We start from the raw sequence: 22,780 nt of genomic DNA, 5'->3' as shown, positions 1-22,780 counted from the left end.
TTAGGTGTTCATCCGACACATCTCATCAGTGAGATAGTCTAGACGACCACCAAAGTTAGCCTGCATCCTCTGGAGCTACTCCATGATGGCCTCGAGGGTCACACCACCAGTCGCAGAGGTAGAAGAGGCTGAAGAAGACGAAGCCGAAGATGGTGAAGTTGCAGGAGCCGCAGGATCGATCGTCTTAATGCGTGGCCGCTTCGACTAAAGCTGAGCCTTACTCCACCGGATAGAACTAGGGTTGATGGCACCCATGACAATGAAGAGAGGAGAGAGAGGAATAGGAATGGAGAAGTGCTGAAGGATCCACGTGATAGCCAAAGGAAAGATGAGTTTATCACAAGTAACGGTATCCTGATAGACATCAATAATAGATGTGATGAAATGATAGGGAAAATCAATGGTAAGATCCTCCATCAAAGAAAGAAGAAAACAAGCATGCAACTCAGTGATGGAGTAATAGTGAGACAATGGTGTGAGAGTGAATGTCATCACCATGTTAAGGAATCTTAGGCCTTTAGCAAAACCTGAGCATGAAGTGTTTAGCTTACCATTCCATATGGAAAGAATCTCACAAAAGTGAGAGATAAGCTCGTCTCTGGACACAGTTTGTAGACGATCACAACCAAGGTAGTCAAGATGCGCTACCCTAGGAACACGTAATACCTCGACAACAAGATTCACGGTAACTACTATACATGTACCTCTGACTTGCATAGTGAACTGAGGCACAGAGGTATTGATGTTGTGTATGTTGGAGTAAAACACCTGTATAAACACAACAGGACAACGCACGAGTCTCCCACATAGAGATTCCCATCCTCAAGTTCGAATGAAGTCAGGTAGCGTAGTGTCGGAGAAATTTGACAAGATAACCTGGCGTTCCGGATGAACGCCACGGGCCTGGAAGTTCTCAAAGAAGTCCGTCTTGGCCTTCTTATCATGGAACTGGATGTGAGATGGAATAGAAATATCAGGAGAGGATGACCCGAAAACATGAAGAGGGTTCTGAGTTGGAGTAGATTTACACTGTTTGGGTGCCATGACACAGTCTATTTGAGAGAGAGAGAGAGAGAGAGAGAGAGAGAGAGAGAGAGAGAGAGAGAAAGAACAAAAAGTAGACACAAGTTCTAAAAAAGGAAGAGAATGTATGCATGAAAAAATGCATGAACATGTGTGACATGAAAATTTAAAAATATCATGGGTAAAACCCAATCTTGCTTGCTCACTCCGAAGTGCAAGAGATCGTAGCAATATAATTCTCGGAGTATCGAGGTCGAACCATAAGGAGCAGGGTAAATTCAAAGACAATATAATTAAATAACACAATTTGGGTGAAGAAAAATACTTTTGCTTGGTGAGTGTTAACAAGAATAATAATAAAAACTAATTTAAATCAATAATGTAAATACTAGGGCATCGAGGCGTTTCCCTATATTGATATGAAATTCTTTGTGATCTAGGAAAATATCTATTTCATAATTGATTGTTCTTATATAATTAAAAACTTATGATTTGGTTGAACTGAGACAATTCAAGAACGCATGATAACTTCGATAAATAATGCGGTTAGAAAAGTTTTCAGAAAAACTCATTCACTTTAAACCCTGATTTCTATTTGAAACTATTAGAAATTCATCTAAACAATAAGAAAAACATGATTGAACTTATTGAAAGCATGGAAGAACTAATACATCAAAAGAAATTTAATTGAACAATCAAATATGTTATTGATAAAATCCTAGAAAGAATCACATTGAATATTCATACCGCATAGAAGAAACATAACCCCTAGCCCTAGCAAAGAGTTTAGGTTGCCGTTAGAGAAAGGAAAATACAATTTTTTTCTCTCCAAAATTCGTTCTCCACAGCCTCCCTTCAAAACCCTAATGTCTAAGTGTCCAAAGAAAATAAAACATTTACTATTTTAATTTTCGTCCAGGTTTACAGCGGTAATTTGTGAGTTAATTTCGGCCTTCAAAAATTGAGAATTTCGAAAAACTCAAAACTGAAAAGTTGTAGATATTTAAGTCACGGTTCCAACCCATCTGACCTTGTGTTAATTGGATTTTTGAGGAGAGAGATACGCCCAAAATACTGATCAGTGCTCAAATCAGATTTTTCCTTTTCAGATTCTGCTTCTTTGATTTCTTTCCTTATTTGAAGCTTCCAATCATGGTAGACAATCCAAGCACTCCAGCTACATCTCCTTAGACATTTAAGCATGGTCCTTTAGCTCCACTTTAATTCTGGTTTGGCCTCCATTCTCTCACAAATTCTTGTAAACTCATCTTTCTAACATAATTTCCTTAAAGTAGAAAATTACACACAATGAATAGCATTTTATTCAAGAAATTATGTAAAGATAAATAATAGGGACTAATGCAAATCATGGCTTAATTATACAAATTAAGCATAATAATAAGGAGATAACACCCATATAAATATATAACAAGTATATATTTTAAGGCGTTATCAAATCCAAACCTAACAACACTCACATCAATCAAGCACACATCTAACAAATGCATGAAACATTGTTATAATGCTAATGAAGTACAATGCATGATCATGTGATAGCAACATATCAACCCAAACCCACAAAATCACAAGATAAACTCAAAAACCCCAAAAACAAAATAAAAAAACCCCTAAACCTAGGTCTAATGCGTGAAATGCATGAAAGAGGAAGGATTTGAAGATCTTACCACAAGATTGAAGCTTGTCTAGGCCAAAATCTTGAATGAAGTGGAGATATGAGTGATAGTGAGAAGTTTGGGTTGAGAGAGAAGGAGATTTATCGAGAAAGAGAAGAGAAAATGAAATATGTAATCACGCCTCACCTTTAAATAGAAATCGCAGCTCAATGGATCGAGGTTTTTATCGAGAATCTGTCGAGCTCTAAATCTCGACAATAATGAATTTATCGAGATGTTATCGAGAATCTGTCAATGGCAAAAAGAAGGTCTCGATTGATCGAGAATCTGCCGAAAATCTATTGAGCAGACAGAGAGCAAAGAAAGGCTTGATGGATCGAAGAAACTGTCGAGCTTCTATCGAGATGAAACCTAGAAATCTCATTAAATTGAGAAACCGTTGAACTTCTATCGAGAAGCGACCCAGAAATCTCGATGGATCGAGAATCTATCGAGAAGGCAGAGAGCACATGAAAATTCCTCAACGGATCAAAAATCTGTCGAGCTTTCTATTGGGACTGAAGAAAGAAAGCTCGACAGAAAGGAATCTATCGAGGAGCTGTCGAGCTTGAAGAAAAAGAAGTTTTTTTAAGGAGGAAACAAGCAAGCTACTCAACCAGAGATCCTAAGCAACATATAAAGCTCTCAAAACATCTCTCAACATATATGCAAAGTATACATACATCCAGAAACACACACACACACACTAAACAAGTCTACTAATTTTATATTTCAAAAACGAATTAAGACAGTTTAGTGAGTATATATTAACATATGTATTTCTTGTGATGGCTAAATCACATTGTACCTGCACATGTATCAAAAGTAACAAAGAATTTGCGTGTTGTGTGTGAAACATAGCAAGAGTGCATAAATGTCTCAGGTTATGATAATTTGAGACTAGAGAAAAATCAAGTACAGTCACACACAATTATAACTGTTTGATAGGGACTATCACCTTTGAGGTACATCCTATAACTCCCACATCTCCTAGAAACATGCTTACAATCATTTTAATAGAATTTTGATTCTTTTTGCTTTTATTTTCTTTGCATATTCTTCTTTTGAGCATGGCATGCATGGGCATATAAAAGAGAGAAAAGAAAATACCCAATTATGTAAGCTTAAACATCCAAATTTTGCTATGCCTAAGCACACAGATGTGATACATGATTGGCGGGTTTTAGTGGTGGGATGATTATTTATCCCTTTCTCTTAGAATTTTCTAGTCCTTCCTATCAAAAAAAGTGATATGAGTATGAGATGTAAGAAATAATCTTAATCGTACTCATCACAAACACAAGCCACAAAGCTCACTTGCTTAGCTGTGCATTGAGATGCTCATCTAAACTATAAGAGATACAAAATTTAGAAAACTTTGCTTCAATAGCCATCCAAGGTACACAAGTACCAATATACTCATCACACACTGTTTTTGTATTTTTTTGATTTTTCAATTATTTTTATGAAAAACAAATAAAGCAAAACTGAAAACAACCAAAACAAAAACATGAAAAAAAACACACAAAGCATAAAACTAGACTGACTCAAAAGCTAAAAAACAAACAAACAGGACATGCAAGAACAAAAGAGAGAGGAAGTGACTTAATCACTTGGAGCCTTTTTCTTTCCATACTTTGGAATTGGAGGAAGGACCTTTCCTTTTTGCGAACCTTTAATCCTGAGGTGAGAGGGAATAATTGAATCCATTAAGATTCAAAAGGAACATAATGGCCTTAAGAAGATCTCCCAGAGGAGCAAGAGAGGATGGAAACTGATTCTGGTTTCCAAACAAGAGCATACTATTGTTTTTTTGAGTGGCTAACCACTTATAGCAATTTGGACGAGTATGCCCTAAAGTTTCGTAATGATAACAGAAATGCAGCTTCTTTTGTTGAGACTTTTTATTATTGTCTTTCTTAGTCCTAGGGTTCCTAATCTCTTTCTTTTCAACCTTAGGGGGCGCTCCTAGAATAAATTTACCCTTGTCTATGTTCTGACAGCTAAACCAGTTTTAGTGTCAACATTCTCAGAAATATCATCATTAGCAGGTGAGACAAACATAGTTTTACTAGAAGAGGCAATATTAGGAGATATAGAGAATTCATACCCCAATCCAGTCTTGTCAAAAGTAGATTTCTGAAAGCTCAGCATCTCGTCTAGCTTTGCACTGGAAATCCTCTCCAGTTGAGCTCTGACTTGGAATAGCTCCGCTTCAAGCTTCTTTGTCCTTTCAGCAAGGAAGTTGTTCTTGAACCGCAAAACTCCAATGGTCTGATTTGCTTCATCAAACTTTGTGGAGAGCTCTTCTCAATCAAGTTCCACATCGCTTAGCTTCTTGGTGGCCAGCCTATACAGTTTCTCATCCTTTTCCAAAACCTTTCCGAAACCTTGTATAATTTTGCATAAGCTGTATGGATGTCATCCTGCTTATCCATTTTTTCAAATTTTGACTCCACCAAGTCTTCTTCTTCATTAGCAACTTCCATAGTCCCTTCAGAAGGATCGACTGTAGCGGTGAAGGCATTTAGAATTCCCTCATCATCACTGTCATTGGACTTAATTTTAGCTTTAGTGTCACTTAAGGTTGCAGTAAGTGCCTTGCTTTTTCCAGTAGTCTTGAGATATGTTGGGCATTCCTATTTCATATGCCCAAAACCATGACAACCAAAACACTTAGGACCAGAGGGAACGGTGTATTGACCACCATCTTTAGAGTCTTTCTTCCCTTTGTTCTGACCCTTGGACTGAGATGTATTTCCTTACCATCGGCCCTTATCTAATCTTTTCACATTGGCATTCTTGATGAACTTCTTGAATTTCCTAGTGATGTAGGATTTCATCTTTGAATCCTCATCTTCAGACGATTCATCCTTCTCATTACTTCTGGCCTTCAGTGCCACATTCTTTCCTTTGCTTGCTTTCTCGAGTCTTGTCAACGTTAGTTCATAGGTCTGCAAGTTTCCAATCAACTTTGTCAAAGGAATAGAGTCAATATCCTTTGATTCTTCAATGACAGTGATCTTGGCATGGAATCTTTTAGGCAGAGACCTTAGCACCTTTCTTACGGCCTTGGGTTCGAGAATAGTTTCCCCAAGATTAAAGGCTGAATTGACTATGTCCTTGAGTTTGGCATAGAACTCATCGAATGACTCATCCTCCTTCATCTTGATTTCCTCAAAACTTGTAGTAAGCCTTTGAAGTTTGAAATCTTTAACGGCCTTAGTTCCTTCATAGGTCATCTGGAGAATGGTCCATGCTTCCCTTGCAATTTCAGTCAAGGATATTTTCTTAAACTTCTCATTCATGACCGCATTGAAAATGGCATTCAATGCTCTACTGTTGAAGTTTGCGGCTTTGATCTTTGCATCATCCGAGTCAGCTGGCGCTACCTTTGGCTTAGTCCAACCAATCTCCACAACTTGCCACACTTTCTCATCTAAAGACTGCAAGAAAACTCTCATGTGTACTTTTCAATGTGCATAGTTAGTGCCATTAATTAAAGGTGAAATAATTAGAGATTGTCCTTTATCCATGACAACAGAGGTCAATGGATCACATAGCAATGATTAAAACCTAATCAGAGTGTGCTTGCTCTTATACCACTTGATAGGGCAAAAATGTATTGACCCCTTGCAAATTAATTAATTACCCAAGTTAATTAATTAAGTCAATTTAACATGCAAAGCATGGTATCACAAACAAATCACCAAATAACTAAATGTAGCAAAAATTAAATTTGACACGGGTGATTTGTTTACGAATGGAGAAAACCACCAAGGCAAAAACCCCACCGGGTGATTTTAAAATCACCACTCCCAAGAATCCACTAATTAATAATAAAGTGATTATATGTAAAAAAATCTTACCAACTGCCTTTGGCCTATCCCAAATTACCAACCTATAGTTGAATCTTCACTCCAATACCCAATTGGACATAATCTTGTAGTGGCACTCTTTTCCTTCAGTGCACAAATCCCAGTACGTGACTAACCAATGATACATAAATCCAAGTACGTGACTGACACCAGCAACTTAAAGAAGATGTTAGGTGCAAAGTTCTTTAGTTCATCAATGATGAAGATCAGGAAGCTCCTTGGTTATAAAACCCTTGGTGTAAAGACATAGTAGCTTCTTTCAGAGAGAATAAGGCACTAGGTCACTCAATGCATATGCGACGACCTTTAAAATAATCATTATATATGTCTAGGGTTGTGAGAAAAGAAACCCTATACAAATATACAAGCATGGGTCGAAAATCGGATTTGAAATTTCTAATTTCGTAAGTCTCGACAAAAACAGCTTATGTCAAGCTTCAACATTAATTCTCGATAAAAAGGATTCTGTTGAGACTTCTGTAGAGATTTAGTGAATAGCTCTTCTTCACTTGTTTCTTGATCAAATCTTCATGGCTTAACACTTAACTTGAACTCTTGTTTCTTGAAGTACAAAACCCATACTAAATCTACTCAATTACAAGTAAAGTGCATTTTGATAAAGAATTAACCAATTACATAAAATATGTCCTTTACACCTGGGTTTGGTAATTATTTTCTATTTTTTTTTTTTTAAAAAAGAAACTTTTCTTACTCACACACATGACATCACTAAAAAAAAACAACCTTTTGTTTTTACAATATTTATGAATATGCTAGTATTCATAAAAAACAAAATTGCTGAAAAGTACCAACGAGGGATGGTTCAATTGGTAAGGCTCAAATACTTCATCTAACCCACCTAGATTCGAGTTCCACTACCAGCAGTCCTTCGTTGGTGGACATCCATAAGGGTTGGCCCACAAGTCTTAACCCCCATTTTTTTTTACCAAAAAAAAATCGTTGAAAAGTTGTATTCATTTTTTATATTCAAATCCAACTTTTAGGATACTAAAAATGAAAACTGAATATAAATGCTAAAACCAAACCAGTTTTTTAGTGGTGAGACCTACTAAAAATTGAAAATGAAAACAAAAAACGGTGTTTTTTTGCTAACCAAACAAGCTGGCTTCGGTTAACTCACTCTTTCTTATCCTTTTTAAACAATTTTGTTAATTAACATCAATTTCAAATTATTTAGAAAACTAATATCCCAAATATAATATACTCAATTTCACTGTAGCAAATTGAGTATTAGAGACTTGATTTCCATAAAAATCCACATGGAACTCGAGTCCTTAAGACTTGAGTTCCACCAAAGAAAAAAATGCAAGTCTCTTCTTCTATTCTCTTCCTCTTTTCATAACAACCAAAGAAAAACGAAAGAAGAGCAAGAAAACCTAAAGCAAAGACAAAGAAACCCAAAAACTAAAGACAAATAACTCTAGCAAGCAAAGGCAAAGAAATCCAGCAATGCATGGTCAGAGTGGAGAGGAAGATCAACTTTGCTCAAGTACATTGATCAGATCCTTCTTCTTCATTCCTTCTTCTTCACTCTATTCTTTACTCCATTCTTGTGTTGTTGCCTTCTTCTTCACTCTTTTGTTGTTGCCTTCATCTACATCATGAATAAGGAAATCGAGTCTCTTAGGCTCGAGTTCTAAGAGCAATCGAGTTTCTTAGACTCAAGATATTAGTTTCTTAAATAATTTGGAAACGTTGCTAATTAATGAAAATGTTTGGGGATTGGTGTTAGTTTGCAATTTTTTCCCAGGCAAGCCCGTTTGCTTTTCTAAAAGTTTCCTCTCTATTTTAGCATTAAAAATTAAAAAGTTATGAGTTTTATTGTTTTATCATATATATATATATATATATATTGAATTTTTTTTTTCAAAAACAAAATTGTCTTCATTTGCATTTAGTGAGTTTGGATTTAAAATACAATAATACTTTTTTCACTAAAAGAAAAGATGTTTTGACTTTTTAGATTAAAAATTTGGGCTCATGTTCTATTTTTTCTCCTAAAAATATATAGTTTTTAATTTTGTCATCATTTTATGGTTTATATTTGTATACATGCATGTTAATGATAAACAAAGAAATATTTGCCATAAAAAGAAAAAAAGAAATATAATTCAAAGGATAATTATCCTTTAGACTCGTGTGATTAATAGTTATACAATTAAAGGATAGTATATATTTTAGCATATATATTACGAGTAATGCTACATACAAATGATTATTACATATATATTACAAATGATTATTTTAGAGAAGATAAGTACATATCTGTATTTAAACATATAATTTTGTTATATAAAAAAAACTAACATATATAATAAATAATTTTAAAGACATTTTTTTAACTATTAAGTATGAAATATATATATATATATATACACATATATTTTTAGGATTAAAAATTATTGATATAATGCAGGCCTTGTCAGTTATGGTAAATATTTACTTTCACTATTAATTTGGATGAACAATGCATGAAAAATTATTAAATACTCTGGAAGTACCATAAATGCGTACTCTTCCATCTCACATGAATTATAGGTCACACCATAGATTTAATTAGTGGGATCCACAATTACGTGAGAGGAGGGAGTACCATAAATGGTACTCCAGAAGTACCCAATAGTTACACACATTGCATGATGAAGATCGGTTGTGCTCTGGGTTTGCTTTGGACGAATGTTGAAGATAGTCTTTGCTATTTAAGTGAACATTGAACGGTGGATGTTTGGATTAGAATATTTAAATAAAATGTTAAAAGTAAAACCAACTCAATACAGCTAGTTTAAGGCCTAATACTATAAATTGAAGGAATAATGTTTTATATATAAATATCAATTAAATAAATTTATTTAATACTAATCAAACTAATGTTAATTTGATGAATTAAGCACATAATTGGATGAATTAAAACCAACCAAAAAACAAAAATCATATAGATAATTAACTATCATGATGATTCAAGTATATAATTTATCAAAAAGATATAAATATATATATATATATATATATATATTCTAAAAAGTTCTTTACTTTAAATATTAAGCATTTATAGTATATTTTTTATGGGCTAATTTTTTTTATTGAAACTTTTACCATCTTAAACATCTGACTTTTGTTTTATTTATTGAAAAAAATTATTATCAATCACATTACTAACAAACTTGTGGAACGTACAAGATTTGTAGCACATATAACAATTATTTGAGCCACAAATAACGAAGCTATAAGTCAACCAATAAACATTTTAAGAAATTATTATTTCAATAAATCTTCTAAAAACTCGATCTTCTTTTCAACTAACATCTCTTGTGGTGTTGCACTCTTTCATGTCTTAAAGATCAATAAAATATTATAAAATAAGAAGAAGAAGAAGAAAAAAGAGTATCTAAATTCCAAAGAAGAAGAAGAAAAAAGAGTATCTAAATTCCAAAGAAGATTACAAAAACTAAGAATACTGAAGTATTGAACATATAGTCCAAAAAAAATGTATTGTTAAATTGGGTTAACCTAAGACAACATTTTTATTATCATATAAATTAGGTGTTTTATTTTATATTTTTCAATAAAATCTTCTTTAGCCCCATGCCTTAAATATGAATATATTAGAACCACTAAAGAATTGTCATATATTATTTTCAGTAAGTAATGAATTTGAGTGATGTTTTTATAAAAATTTTATAATCTATTTGTAATGCAATTATTGTAGGGGAGCCAATTCTTTTTTTGGAGATCAAACTTTTAAAATATTTAATTTGAATAAATGTTACTTATAGAACCCTGATGATACGCAAGCAGTCTCAGGACCATCCACCAAATAATGCGAATTACCATCACTTTAGCAAACCTGAAGCTTCAATTCATTTGGAGCTGTACCACCACCACCCAATAATCCTGTACCACCACACCTCCGATCACACCAAATAATCCTGTAGTACCACCACTTCAGCAAATTAACCAGAAGCTCCAATTCATTCGGAGCGGTACCACTACCGCCACAACCAAATAATCCTGTACCACCACACCACTAATTACATCAAATAATCTTGTACTACCACCACTTCAGCAAACCCAACCAAAACTCCGATTCATTTGGAGCTGTGTACTACCAGCAACACTAAATAATCATGTACCACCACCCTCCCAATCACGCCAAATAATCCTGTAGTACCTCCACTTAGGCAAACTTGAAACTCCGATTCATTTACAGCTGTACCACCACCACCAAATGATCCTATACCACCACACTACCAATCACACCAAATAATCTCGTACGTATACCACCACCACTTCAGCGAACCCGAAGCTCCGATGCATTTGGAGCTGTACCACCACCACCAAATAATCCTGTAGTACTACCATTTCAGCAAACCAGAAGCTCCGATTCATTTGGAGCTGTAACACCACCACCAATTCCACCAAACTGCAACTGTAATGTTGGCTCGGCTGGAGGAGTCGCTCGGTATGCCGGCGGCTAAGCCTATGAGACGACTAAGGCTTCTCATTCCAAGGTCGTACGTCGAACCCTCTCCCTGAAGATGGTGGACACAAAGCTGGGTTCGGCTCGTTGTGCTGGGAGCCTGCGACGTTATTCTTTTTGATGGGTATGGCTTCGGCAGCTGTCGGCAGAAGCGTAGTGAGCTTAGATGGCGGAGGCGGAGGCGGAGGCGGAGAAAATGAAAGTTTGTCGTTGCAGCTCTGGATGCGTTAAGAAACGTGAATTTCAGAGGTTAGCTCCAAACCCACCCACCCCCACCCTCCTCGTTTTATCAGAATCCCCAAATCCATTGATTTCATATACCATCATACGTCGAGCCGCAGAGTTCAGAAATTTTAGAAATTAGCATGCGCTCTCTCCCATTAAATTATAAAAAAAAAATTCCTATCATAGCCATCTTCCCGGCCAGGTTCAATTCTTCTATTTTTGTTATCCAATTTACAAATTTGATTGTTACTTGGATTTATTCTTGTTTAACAATTGATTTTGCTTTTTCTTTTTTTAATCAGCTTCAACTCAGATGCGGCTGTGGCTTTGAGCTCAACTATCAGGTTTGGGTTCTAGATTTATTATCAATATTCCTTTCTTTTTCAAATTTAATTGTTACTTGGATGATTGAGAATTATTATTATTATTATTTTTTTTTTTTTTTACTTTTGTTTTCTACAAGTTTCAGCTTAAATGTGGATGTGAAATTAGCAATCGGATTGAATGATTCAATTTTGGAAGCTCTTTATCACCTACTGAGCAGGTTTGGGTTCTAGGTTTAATCTCTCTATTCTTATGTTATTCAATTTTTCACATTTGATCAATTTTTGTTTGATAATTGATTGATTATTTGCCTTTTTTTTTTTTTTTTTCCCCATAAGTTTTAACTTAAATGCGACCTTGAATTTAGCGATCAGATTGAAGTGTTCAATTTTGGGAGCTCTTTATAACCTATTGAATTGGGTTTTTGTATAAATAAATTTATATGTCTATGTGCTTGTGTAGCTCATTGAACTTAGGGGTTAGCTTCTGGATATGCAAAATTTAGGATTTTCCTTAGTTAAGCATCCTAAGTCTATGACATCCTACATCAGGTTGTTGGATTTTCCTTTTGGTTTGTTGCTTAGAAAAGGGAAGGAATGAACTATTACATTGGAAATCCTCGAATTCACTTATTCATGCTAGTTTTGATTTTAGGGGGGAAAAGCCATACTGTTAAATTTCAAATTCGAGGGGGAAGGGGCATGTGTTGTTTTGCTTGGTTTTTTTGGAATCTTTGAGGATTTAAGAAAAGAATTGTCCATTATCATTGTTGAGACATATTCTGATTAGTATAATAATTAGCCAGAGGGAAAGGGGAAAAGTTATTTTTCTGTAATGGCATGGTTGTATGTTTTTCTAGCTTCTTTGATCTTTATGGCCAATGATAGAAGAGATTTGTGCCTCCAATGAAAACCTAGTGGGAATGTGATGGAAAAAATGAGGAAGAAGAAATGGGTTTTATTTCCTTTGCTAGTCAAGTTTCTTGCTATGCTTGTTGGTTTAAGATAGTCAATGCTTTGAGATTTTGACAAGAGTTTATGCCCTTGATGTTGAGCTCCTGTTTTTGCTTTTTATCTTTTTTTTTTTGTGTGTGGGGGTGTATCAGATGCTTGATTGTCAAAAATTGGCCAATTTGATGCATTTTGTTTGATTGAATGGTGTTTATGACGATGTTTTCTTAAAATTTAACATTTATTTGTATCTTAGACATTACAATTATATGTTAATTATGGTGGGTTTTTTCCCTAGAAAGTTTTGCTCCTTTAGTTTATGTAACCACAAATTAGATCATTTTTGTTTGGTAGGTCTGCAAACTTTTATGAGTATACTTTTTTCTTTGCTAAATATGTAACTTTCTATTCTATTTTTTTTCCCCACTAATGGAAATAAATTCAAATTGTTCCAACCATATAAATGATTCCAAACAAGAAATTGAAAATCCATGAATTCCAATTCTCTAGATTGATTTGAAATCTAAATCCGAAGTCTAAATCCATGTTCCGAAATGCTACCTAAGGGTTGGGCTCCTTTAAAACTTTTAAGTTAGCAAGGCCTGGTTGTGTTATTATTTTATAATATATCCATGATGCTAGCCTTCACTAAACTTAGCCTGGAAAGTGCAAGCGCTATGTTTGTGCTTGTGTCTGTTAACTCGGAGGTTCATCACTTCTAATACAATTAGCTTTGAATGCTAAGAGTCTTGTCAATGGCATTGACTTGTCCCCATTATGATGAGAACCAGAGTTCAAATCTGCCTCCATACATTTCTTTTGTATCTTTCATATATACCTGCAGTTTTCCATGGAAATCTCTACTTCAGATCCTCCTTTTGATTTCAAAATTCTCGGAACCAAGAGTACTTATAGAAAAACCAGCAGAAACTTTCTTTAGAAAGTCCCTTATGACAGCAATTTTCTACAAGGCTGTGATTAAACTGGTGGAACCAATTTCAAAAGCTCTTGATTACCTACTCAACAGGTTTGGGTTTCCCTTCGTTTTTCAATTTTTCAAATTTGATTGTAATTTGCCTTTAGTTTTCTACAAGTTTCAACTTAAGTTCGGCTGTTAATTTATTGAAGTTTTCAATTTTGGAAGCTTTTTTTAATCACCTATTGGACAGATTTGAGTTCTTGTATAAATATGTTCTTAGGGGCTAGCTTCTGGATATGCATAATTTGGGATTAATTAGTTAGGCCAGATAAAGCATATTACGTCTTTTATATTTATTAACATGTAATTGTTAAAATTATTGGTTGAAATTGGAAGGGAAGTTAATTGTTAACTCTCTATTTCATGGCCGTATAATTGATTTTTTTTCCCCCTTTTTGGGCTGTCCATATATTGTCATTGCGGATTTGTTTTATGTGAGTTAGTTTCTTAATTATTGCTCTATTTATGATATGTTTTAGTTATAAAGATACTCTCTCTTTTTTCAAGGGTTTGATGCAACCATTGAAGATTAATTTGTTACTACTTCAAAATTCTTCTAAATGTCTATGTATGAAATTCAATTAAAGTAAAAATTATTTGTTTTTGAACATTTTATGTGTCCTTAGGTTTAAACGATTTTTAATATGGGTTTTTATTTAACAAGTTGTTGGTCAATTTTGTATTCAAAGGCAAAACTGCAATGAATACTATGCTTGAACTTTGTCCTTCATTGGCCACATTAAACTCCCAAGATGACTCTAGAGATAGAATTGGTCTTGATACCAAAGGAAGGGTACTCTCAATTCCTAGCTCATGAAAAGCAAGTGCTTCTTCCTTTGCTTTTACTCTAGCCTAATCAAGTAGTGCATCCCATTGTCTTTTATGTTCTGCCTTTGATCCATGGGTCACTGGAGCCTAACAAAATAAAAAGTAAGATATATAAGATCCCCTACAAAATCCTAGACTCAGCTAAAGTTACCAAACTACCAAAATATCCTTAATTCATAGGGTTGCTGAAATTACAATTTTGCTCCTAAATTCAAAATTGACCATAACTTACTATATAAGAAACTGTTTTAACCCAAAGACACACAACTAGACCTTTAAAATCACATGACTTATACTTCAACTAGACTTTAAGCATGGCCCCACAAAATAAATCTTGAATATGTGAATTTGTAAAGTAGTAACATTTTAATGTTCCATGGCTGCATTAGATATGTTAGTTTGGAACTCTTTTGGCTCTTCCAATATCAATAGGTTGATTGTTTCGCTCCTGTATCTTCCAAAAGGAAAAAAGATCTCTGAGAGGTTGTTTGTGGATTGATGGTCGGCCATTGTTTTGGTAACTATATATTTTTAGTGTTGCTCATAGGAGCCACATCTTATTCACTTGTTTACTTTCTTTGTCATATTGGGTGCTTATTGGAATCCAAGGAAGTTATGTAGCCCAATCGCTTATTCCCCTCTGATATGCTCTCTATTGCTTTGATTTGTCTTAAGGGGAGTTATTATGCACAATGGGCCCAGGCTGTTGACATTTTACTTTTGATAGGAAGAAGTTTACTTATCTAAATGATTATCTCCCTCCTATTATGGATCCTAAGTATGCTAATTGAAGGTTTGAGGATGCACAGATCAGGAGTTGTTTGTAGAAAAGTATGGAATCCAAAATAAGTTGTATCCAAGTATTTTTGCCCGCTACCAAACTTGTGCAGGAACAAGCCTACAAGCTAAATTCTGTTGTCAGTTCTTAACAAAGTTAATTTCTTTCTTCTTCTTCTTCTATACAACCCCAAGTCAAGCCCTTGCTCTTTACCTATGAAAACCATAGAACCCCACATAATTTCTTTATCAAATAGTCATAAAAACTCTCATCAAACCCTACCTAATTTTGATTGCTAATACTTTTTTTCTACAATTCTGAATCCTAGATCCACAAATCCTCCTAAACCCTAACCCACCATAAGCACCCACTTTATCCTACATCAGGTTGGATTTTTCTAATGTTTTTGAACTCTTTGAAGATTTAGGAACAGAGTTGCTCATTATCATTGTTGGGGCATATTCTGATTAGTATAAAAATTAACATGAAGGAAAGGGGAAAATGTATTTTTCTGTATGGCATGGTTGTATGTTTGCTTTTAAGTATTTCAAGCTTCTCTGATCTCTATGGCCAAATGATAAAAGAGAATTGTGCATCCAACAAAAATATAGTGGGATTTGGGAATGAGATGGAAAAAAAGTGGAAGAAGAGATGGGTATTATCCCAATGTTAGTTGGGTTTCTTGTCTTTATTTGATTTAAGATAGTCAATGCTTGAGATTTTGACTATAGTTTATGCCCCTGATGTTGAACTCCTAGGTTTTTTTTTTTTTTTTTTTTTGTTTTGTTTTTTTTTTTTGGGGGGGGGGGGGGGGGGGAGATTCACTTTAATTTGGGTATCAGATGCTGTATTTTCAAAAATTGGCTGGGTTGATTTATTTGTTTGATTGAATGGTGTTTTCAAAGCGCAGAACAATAGAACCTAATTCATCAAAGCACTAGTTTACCTTCCCCTAACATTAGAACAACAATAATTTTAACCTTCGCAAGTAAAGATGGATTAACTTAAAATCAAATTGATACAAATTTTCACATCAATTGTATATAGAGCATAATATATAAAGAATAAAAAATATATTTTTTAATCTAAATATGACTTTTGATAATAAGTTCAGGGGTAAAAAAAAAAACAAAAAGAAGAAGAAAGAATAGATGAGTTTATTCCATTTTTTAGTTAGATATAAACCACAAGAAAGAAAAAAGTTACTGAATAGGAGAAATATTTTATTTTAGAGAAGTGCTACATTCACAATATTTTCACAACAAATTTTAGATGGTAGGTTGTTATTGGTTCTAATTTAAACCCACACTAAATTATTTTTTGTCTATCAATAACAGCCAATAACAACCTGTTATGTAGGATTTGTTGTGGAAATGTTTTGGACATAGCATTTCTCTTAATTTTAAGTTGCTATATATAAGTATGATATTATGGCCATCCTTATGGGACCTTTCTACACTTAGGGGCCAAGGCATATCCCTAAATGGCCTATATGGTGGACCCAACCTTGAGAGGGTGTACTAGAATAAAAATGTTAAGATGGATAAGTGAAAGTACAAAGTTAAGATTCGAAATGAAGAAATCCACTTAAAAATAGTGGTATATTATTGATTAAAAGATGAGTGAGAGTTGCTTGAGAAGATTTTGATCATGTGTAGATGAGATTGGCTAATCCAATAGTGGGGAACATGAGTTGGTTCAAGTTGAGTGAAAAAAAAAGGTAGAGAAAAATCTAAAATAAAATTAATGGAATTAGTAAAAAAGGACATATCAATTAAGGAGGTGACCAAAGAGTATGATTTTGGATAAGATAGGATGGTGGAAAAGAAAATATGGGGCTAACTTTCATTAGTCTATTGAGGATCCCAAGCCAGTTCAAAAGTTTTGGGACTAAGGCTTGATTATTGTTGTTGTTTACATTTCAATATCAATATTTCTACATGTATGAGGAACAATAAGTCTTATATCAAGCCTATAGCTTATTGAATGACTTTAATTATTATAAACTTAGCATTGCAGTCACACACATATAAAGAGTGAATTTTTAGAATTCTTGAAAAGACAAATTTATCAGCTTCTCTGCTACATAGCTATTTTAGTATTCAATGCAGTACCTAGCTTGTTTGAAAAGATTTATCAATTAGTTCATCAGATATATGACTGGCTCCTACAGATATTCCGATTAGCAATTTTTCAAGCATTTTCTTCAAGGGAATGAGAAGACAATGATAATCAGGGTTTAGAAATGGTTTAAGTGGCCTATTTATTGTATTACCAGCTATGAAGCACGGGTGCGTTTCGGGACTCGGGTGCGGGTGCGGGTGCGGGTGCGGGACTCGGCAATTTTTGAAAAAGGTGGGTGCGGGTGCGGCAAGACTCGGCGATTAAAAAATTATTAAAAATATTTTTATAATATATGTTTAATATATTGCTAAGCATACTTTTACTTTTTCACATTATATAAACAAATACCAAATTTAAGAGCAATAGTAGATAACAACTAAAACATGATGTTCATAAATTAAATATAATCCACAAGATTGAAACTAAAACATTCCATGATATTTGGAAATTAGAATACAACTCATAAGTTTGAAACTAAAACAAAATAAAAGATAATCAACAAGACAATCAAACACAAATATCATCATCCTCAAGATCAATAGCTTCACTTCGAACTTCACTTTCACTAGTAGTAGCACTAGTGTCAACATTCCCAATAACTATAGCCTCCAACTCAGGCTCATCAAGTGTAAGAGCTGCATTCTCAAGAATTCCAGCTCCTCCATGCATGTCGCTCTCATTCCAAGAGTCTCCTGCAATATCCCACATCTTTGTTGCGGTATGTATGTACTCTTCATTGCGCCTTGACAAGAGTCGAAGATTAGAATGCACATATACCAAATCCTTAGCGCGTGCAGGAGCCATTTTGTTTCTTTTTAAGGAATGAATGAATTTGTACGTGCTCCAATTTCTCTCAGCACATGAGGATGAGCAAGGTTGTCCAAGAAGTTTAAGGGCAAGGGTTTGAAGAGTTGGAAATGCGGAGCCATGGTATTGCCACCAAACCAAAGGTAGTAAGGTCCACCTATCCGTCAAGGCACTTGGTGAAGGAAACCTCCCTCCTGAAAATTTAGCAAACTCATACTTCACCACCGTTAAGTCATTCTCATCTTCAAAGTATCGCTCCAAACACTTGCTTCTTTCCATAGAAATTTCATGATCCCGATGTGGAGGGATGCGTTTTGGATTCTCCAAAATTCATTCAATGGAGTAATACCTAGTTAAAGATTAAAAAACAAATATAGATCAAACGTATGTTTTACTAAAAGGGTGAACTAAGGAAAATAGATAATAAATATACTTACTTAGGATTTAAGGAATAAGCCAAGCAATGTAGTGGTGTAGAATTTTTAGTCCACCGATCAATGAGTATATCATACACCACACCCCAAAAAGAGCTATATTGATCCTCTTCCAAGCCTTCATGCCGATATATCACTGCTTTCACCTTCTCTATCATGGAATCCCACATCTCATACACAAGATGAAGACAAGGCTTATCTGTGTCGGCTATTCGTAGCATATCATAAATGGGTGCCGTGAATTCAAGGATATAATCAATATTATCCCACCAAAGATCACTTAGAATCATATCTTTCACCTTTTGAGCTTTTCCAATGTCATCCTCCCTATAAGAAGCCCATTGGTCACTAATAGCCATGGCTTGAAGGCATCTTTTTATCAACTTCAATCTTTTCAACGTTACAACCACCGAAGCAAATCTAGTATCAGCAACTTGGAGCAATTTTAATGGAAAAAATTCATTAAACATTGGCAACCTCATAGAATGGTTCATGATAAAAACACGTATGAAGGATGCATCATCAGCAACACGTGTAATCCAACTACATTCCTCATATGTAACTTCATTCTTTTCAGTGGTTTTTGCTGCACAAATATTCTTCAAAGCTAGATTAAGAGTGTGGACAACACAAGGTGTCCAAAATATTTTAGGATACTCACCCTCAATAAGAGCTCCAGCAGCTTTCATCACATTTGCATTATCAGTGATGACTTGGACAACTTTTTCATGTCCAATCTCTTTTATAGCATCCTTCAACACCCCAGCAATGTAATGCTTATCTTTGAACTCACCTGACCCATCAATTGCTTTTATAAACACTGGACCCCCATCTGATACAGCCATAATATTAATAAGAGGCCTCCTTTGTGGATCTGACCATCCATCAGAAACTATACTTACACCATTTTCAAGCCAAGAGTCCTTAATTGGTTTCAAGAGTCTTTCAACATGAGCTCGTTCCTTTTGCAAAAGTGTTGTTCTCAAAGCATTGTATTCAGGAGGAAGATAACCCGGAATGCTATGAGTAGCAGCAAATGCATAGGACTACGATAATGTGGGTTCCTTGCAAAGTTAAACGGAAGCCCACCGATGTAAAACATCCTAGCAATTCTACTATCTAAATCATGTCTAGCATTATTCTGAAATGCTTTCTCCAAAGTAGTATTCATAGTCACCTTCCTCCTCTTAGCATCAACCGGATTTGTACTATGACTACTATCACTCCCTTCTTGTCTCTGAAATGGGGAAATAGGTATCCCACGGCCTGGGGGAGGTGGGGGTAAGGGAATATGACTTCTCTGTTCTTGCTCTAACTTATTAGCCTCAACTTGATCATGCATTCGCTGCATTTCCAACCTATGGCTCTTTGACACATTACGGCATGCTCTAATACCTTTGCCAGAAATTTGTAATAAATGAGCCTTAACCCTAGAATAGGATCCCATAAAAACTATATCACAATAGTTGCACTTAAAATATGTGTTTCCACCAGATTTCACAGATGCACCAGCTGGTTTTTCTACTTTAGTCACATACTGCCAAAGAGGGGATTCAGCATTTGACACTTCTTGTGAACTTTCTGTGCTATTAACTTCGTCCATTGTAAATTCAATAGATTCAATTTAACCTACAAATTAATGATAAATCAAACCAAGTTCACAGCAACAAAACACAGCAGCCAGGTTCACACTGTGAACTTCACAGCAAAAAAACACAAAACCACAAAACCAAAAAACCCTTTAACTCCCCACAAAAAACCTACAAATAATAACTATTAACTAAATAAATTAATGATAAATTAAACCAAGTTCACAGTAAAAAAAACACAGCAACCAGGTTCACAGCAAAAAAAACACAGAACCCTTTAACTCCCACAAACCACAAATCACAAATCATAGGTTAACAAAACCCTTTAACTCCCACAAGAATTGAAAAAACAAGCAAAAAAACACAGCAAGCAGTCAAGCACATAAATTTTCAGATTCACAAATTTATTTCTAAGCAATTTGAAAGAGAGAAATCGTAAAGAACAAAGAATAAAAATTCAAGAAAAGAGCAGAGAGAGCACACCTAAAGGCTGAAGCAATGCAGTGTGCACACAGCAATCACTATGGATGGAGCACACAGAAATGAGGGACGAAGCAGTGAAGCACACAGAGAAGGCAGAAGGGAGATGAGGGACGGAGTGAGAGAGGAGATTTGGATGAAGTGTGAGTGACTTAAGGGGTCTGGGTATTTAGGTTAAGACCCCTTAAGTCAAACGGTGCGTTTGCACCTTTTTTTTTTTTTTTTTTTTTTTTAATTTTGGCCTGACTCGGCCGTTTCGGCCGATACAGCCGATACGGACCGAGTCGGCCCAATTTCGGTCGCGTCGGCGCCGACTTTGGCTGCGTCGGCCCGAGTTGGGATCCGCCACGTGGCACAACGCGGGACGGACGTGCGGTCTGCGGCGTCCCTCCCGCGTCGCCGCGTCCCACCGCGTCGGACGCGGGTGCGCCGGCCTGGGAGCCGCGTCCGTGCATCCCAGATTACCAGATATACGTAAGCAAAATTTACACTTATGTAATTTTCTGTTTGTGGAAGTTTGAATCTATTTACACTTTATTCAAATTAAGATTTATTATACTATATTCAGCATATGTTTATACTTTACTAAAAATCTCACATCCAACTGCTAAGCTAGTAAAGGTTGCAGTGCAATTCTTCAAATTTCAGCAACTAGATTTCTATAGTTAAAGGGTTGTAGGAAGCAAGATTTCCATTTTTGCTTCCTGTGATGTTGTCAAAAATTCCTCTGTTAGGGAAACAAAACCAGAAAAAAGCCAGAACATTAGGACACTACATTTGACCCAACCACGGCGGCGATCAGAAAATAATACAAATAGACAAAACAGTTGCCCAAGCTTAGACCAAAAACATGTTACATTCATGGTGCCACATTAGCCAGATTGGTTGTCTGTCAAGATGCAGGAATGGACCCTTCTAACTAATATTTGCACATTACCACTTGGTAGGATAACGATGCTTGTGATTCCCTTTTTTAGTTGAAGAGTCATAGCTGGTCTAAGAGTTAAATTGATTGCAGTATTGTTTTGTGTCACATTCCCCAGAGTGGCATCCTGGTAATATTTTATTGCCTGATCTGTCTTTGCATATAAGCAGTTTCCCTCCATTTGATTCTGTAGGATCCTGCTCCATCTAGCACCAAAATTACTTATAACTGCAGCACTTGCGAATTCTGGATACTCTCTCTTCAAACACCAGCATTGCAATGTGACTGCATATCCTCACCACATTTATCGTGATGTTCCAATATTTCTGATAAAATATCATTTGAAATCCAAATGGACTAGGGGCCTTTAAAACCACCACCCAACCAACACCCCCCCCCCCCCCCCCCCCCCCCCACAATTTGAGAGGCAACTTTGTACTTATGCTATTGATCAGTGTCTAGGCACTGCAATGTCTATTGCTTGAAGTTGACCCAATATGTTCTACAGATATTTGATCTGCCACTCTATAGATTTCACTATATGATCCACCGCCTGTTCTGTTTCTTGTCCTATCAACAGAGCCTACGAGTTAGCTGCAGATCCTAACTAACCATCTAAAACAGAATTTGATCAAGCAATTAATCTCTGACACCTGTTCACCTATATCACGTGTCTGGCACACCTATTACTAATTAACAAAACTGATACAATACAGAAACTACAAGTCGTTTGTACGTGAATGAAATAATAAAGCTACTGTTGTTTATGCTTCTTCTGTCTTTCTTCTTTCTGATTGAGTTTCTCTTCAGTCTGTGAATGTTGAACTTTAATGTCTTGACCTTCTTTAGCATTCTGACATGTACCAAGTTGATCCATTGCTCACATGCCATTTTGAGCCTTAAGAATCTGTTATTCAGCCTTGTTTTGTCAACCAACATATGATGAAAATACCTCGTTTTTCTTTCTCCCTTCAAACACCAGTCTGATGTGCTTTTTGAGTCCATTATCTCCCTTTCTAGTAGCTCCAAGATTTCCAAATTGAATGCTGCAGGATTCTTTCTTTTTGCAGACATTTCTTTTTAGATGAATAAGATATTTATCCAATGCAGGAATCACCAAAGTAAAAGAATTACATCAGAGGAAAGTGACCTCTTCTAATCTTTGCATGCTATGTAGCACTGCAGCAGTGAGATTGTGTGTACCTAAAACTTCCTTTGTTGGCCACTGTTACTGACTCTATTATTCCTTCCCAAATTTCTCTAAA

General features: G+C 35.4%; 1 protein-coding gene across 1 annotated transcript; it reads right to left on the bottom strand.

The window, feature by feature from the left end:
* Nucleotides 1-18,417: 18,417 nt before the first annotated feature.
* On the bottom strand, nucleotides 18,418-20,124 carry LOC126704219 (uncharacterized). The gene is made up of 3 exons (XM_050403238.1): nucleotides 19,699-20,124; nucleotides 18,525-19,567; nucleotides 18,418-18,436 (listed from the first exon to the last, which is right to left on the bottom strand). Exons 1-3 carry the CDS (start codon nucleotides 20,122-20,124, stop codon nucleotides 18,418-18,420), a joined length of 1,488 nt encoding a protein of 495 aa, XP_050259195.1.
* Between the last annotated feature and the right edge of the window lie 2,656 nt (nucleotides 20,125-22,780).

Source organism: Quercus robur, chromosome 10 (genome assembly GCF_932294415.1).
Source record: "Quercus robur chromosome 10, dhQueRobu3.1, whole genome shotgun sequence".
In the NCBI taxonomy this organism is placed as follows: Eukaryota; Viridiplantae; Streptophyta; class Magnoliopsida; order Fagales; family Fagaceae; genus Quercus; species Quercus robur.
This window is presented reverse-complemented; position numbering and strand designations above follow the sequence as displayed.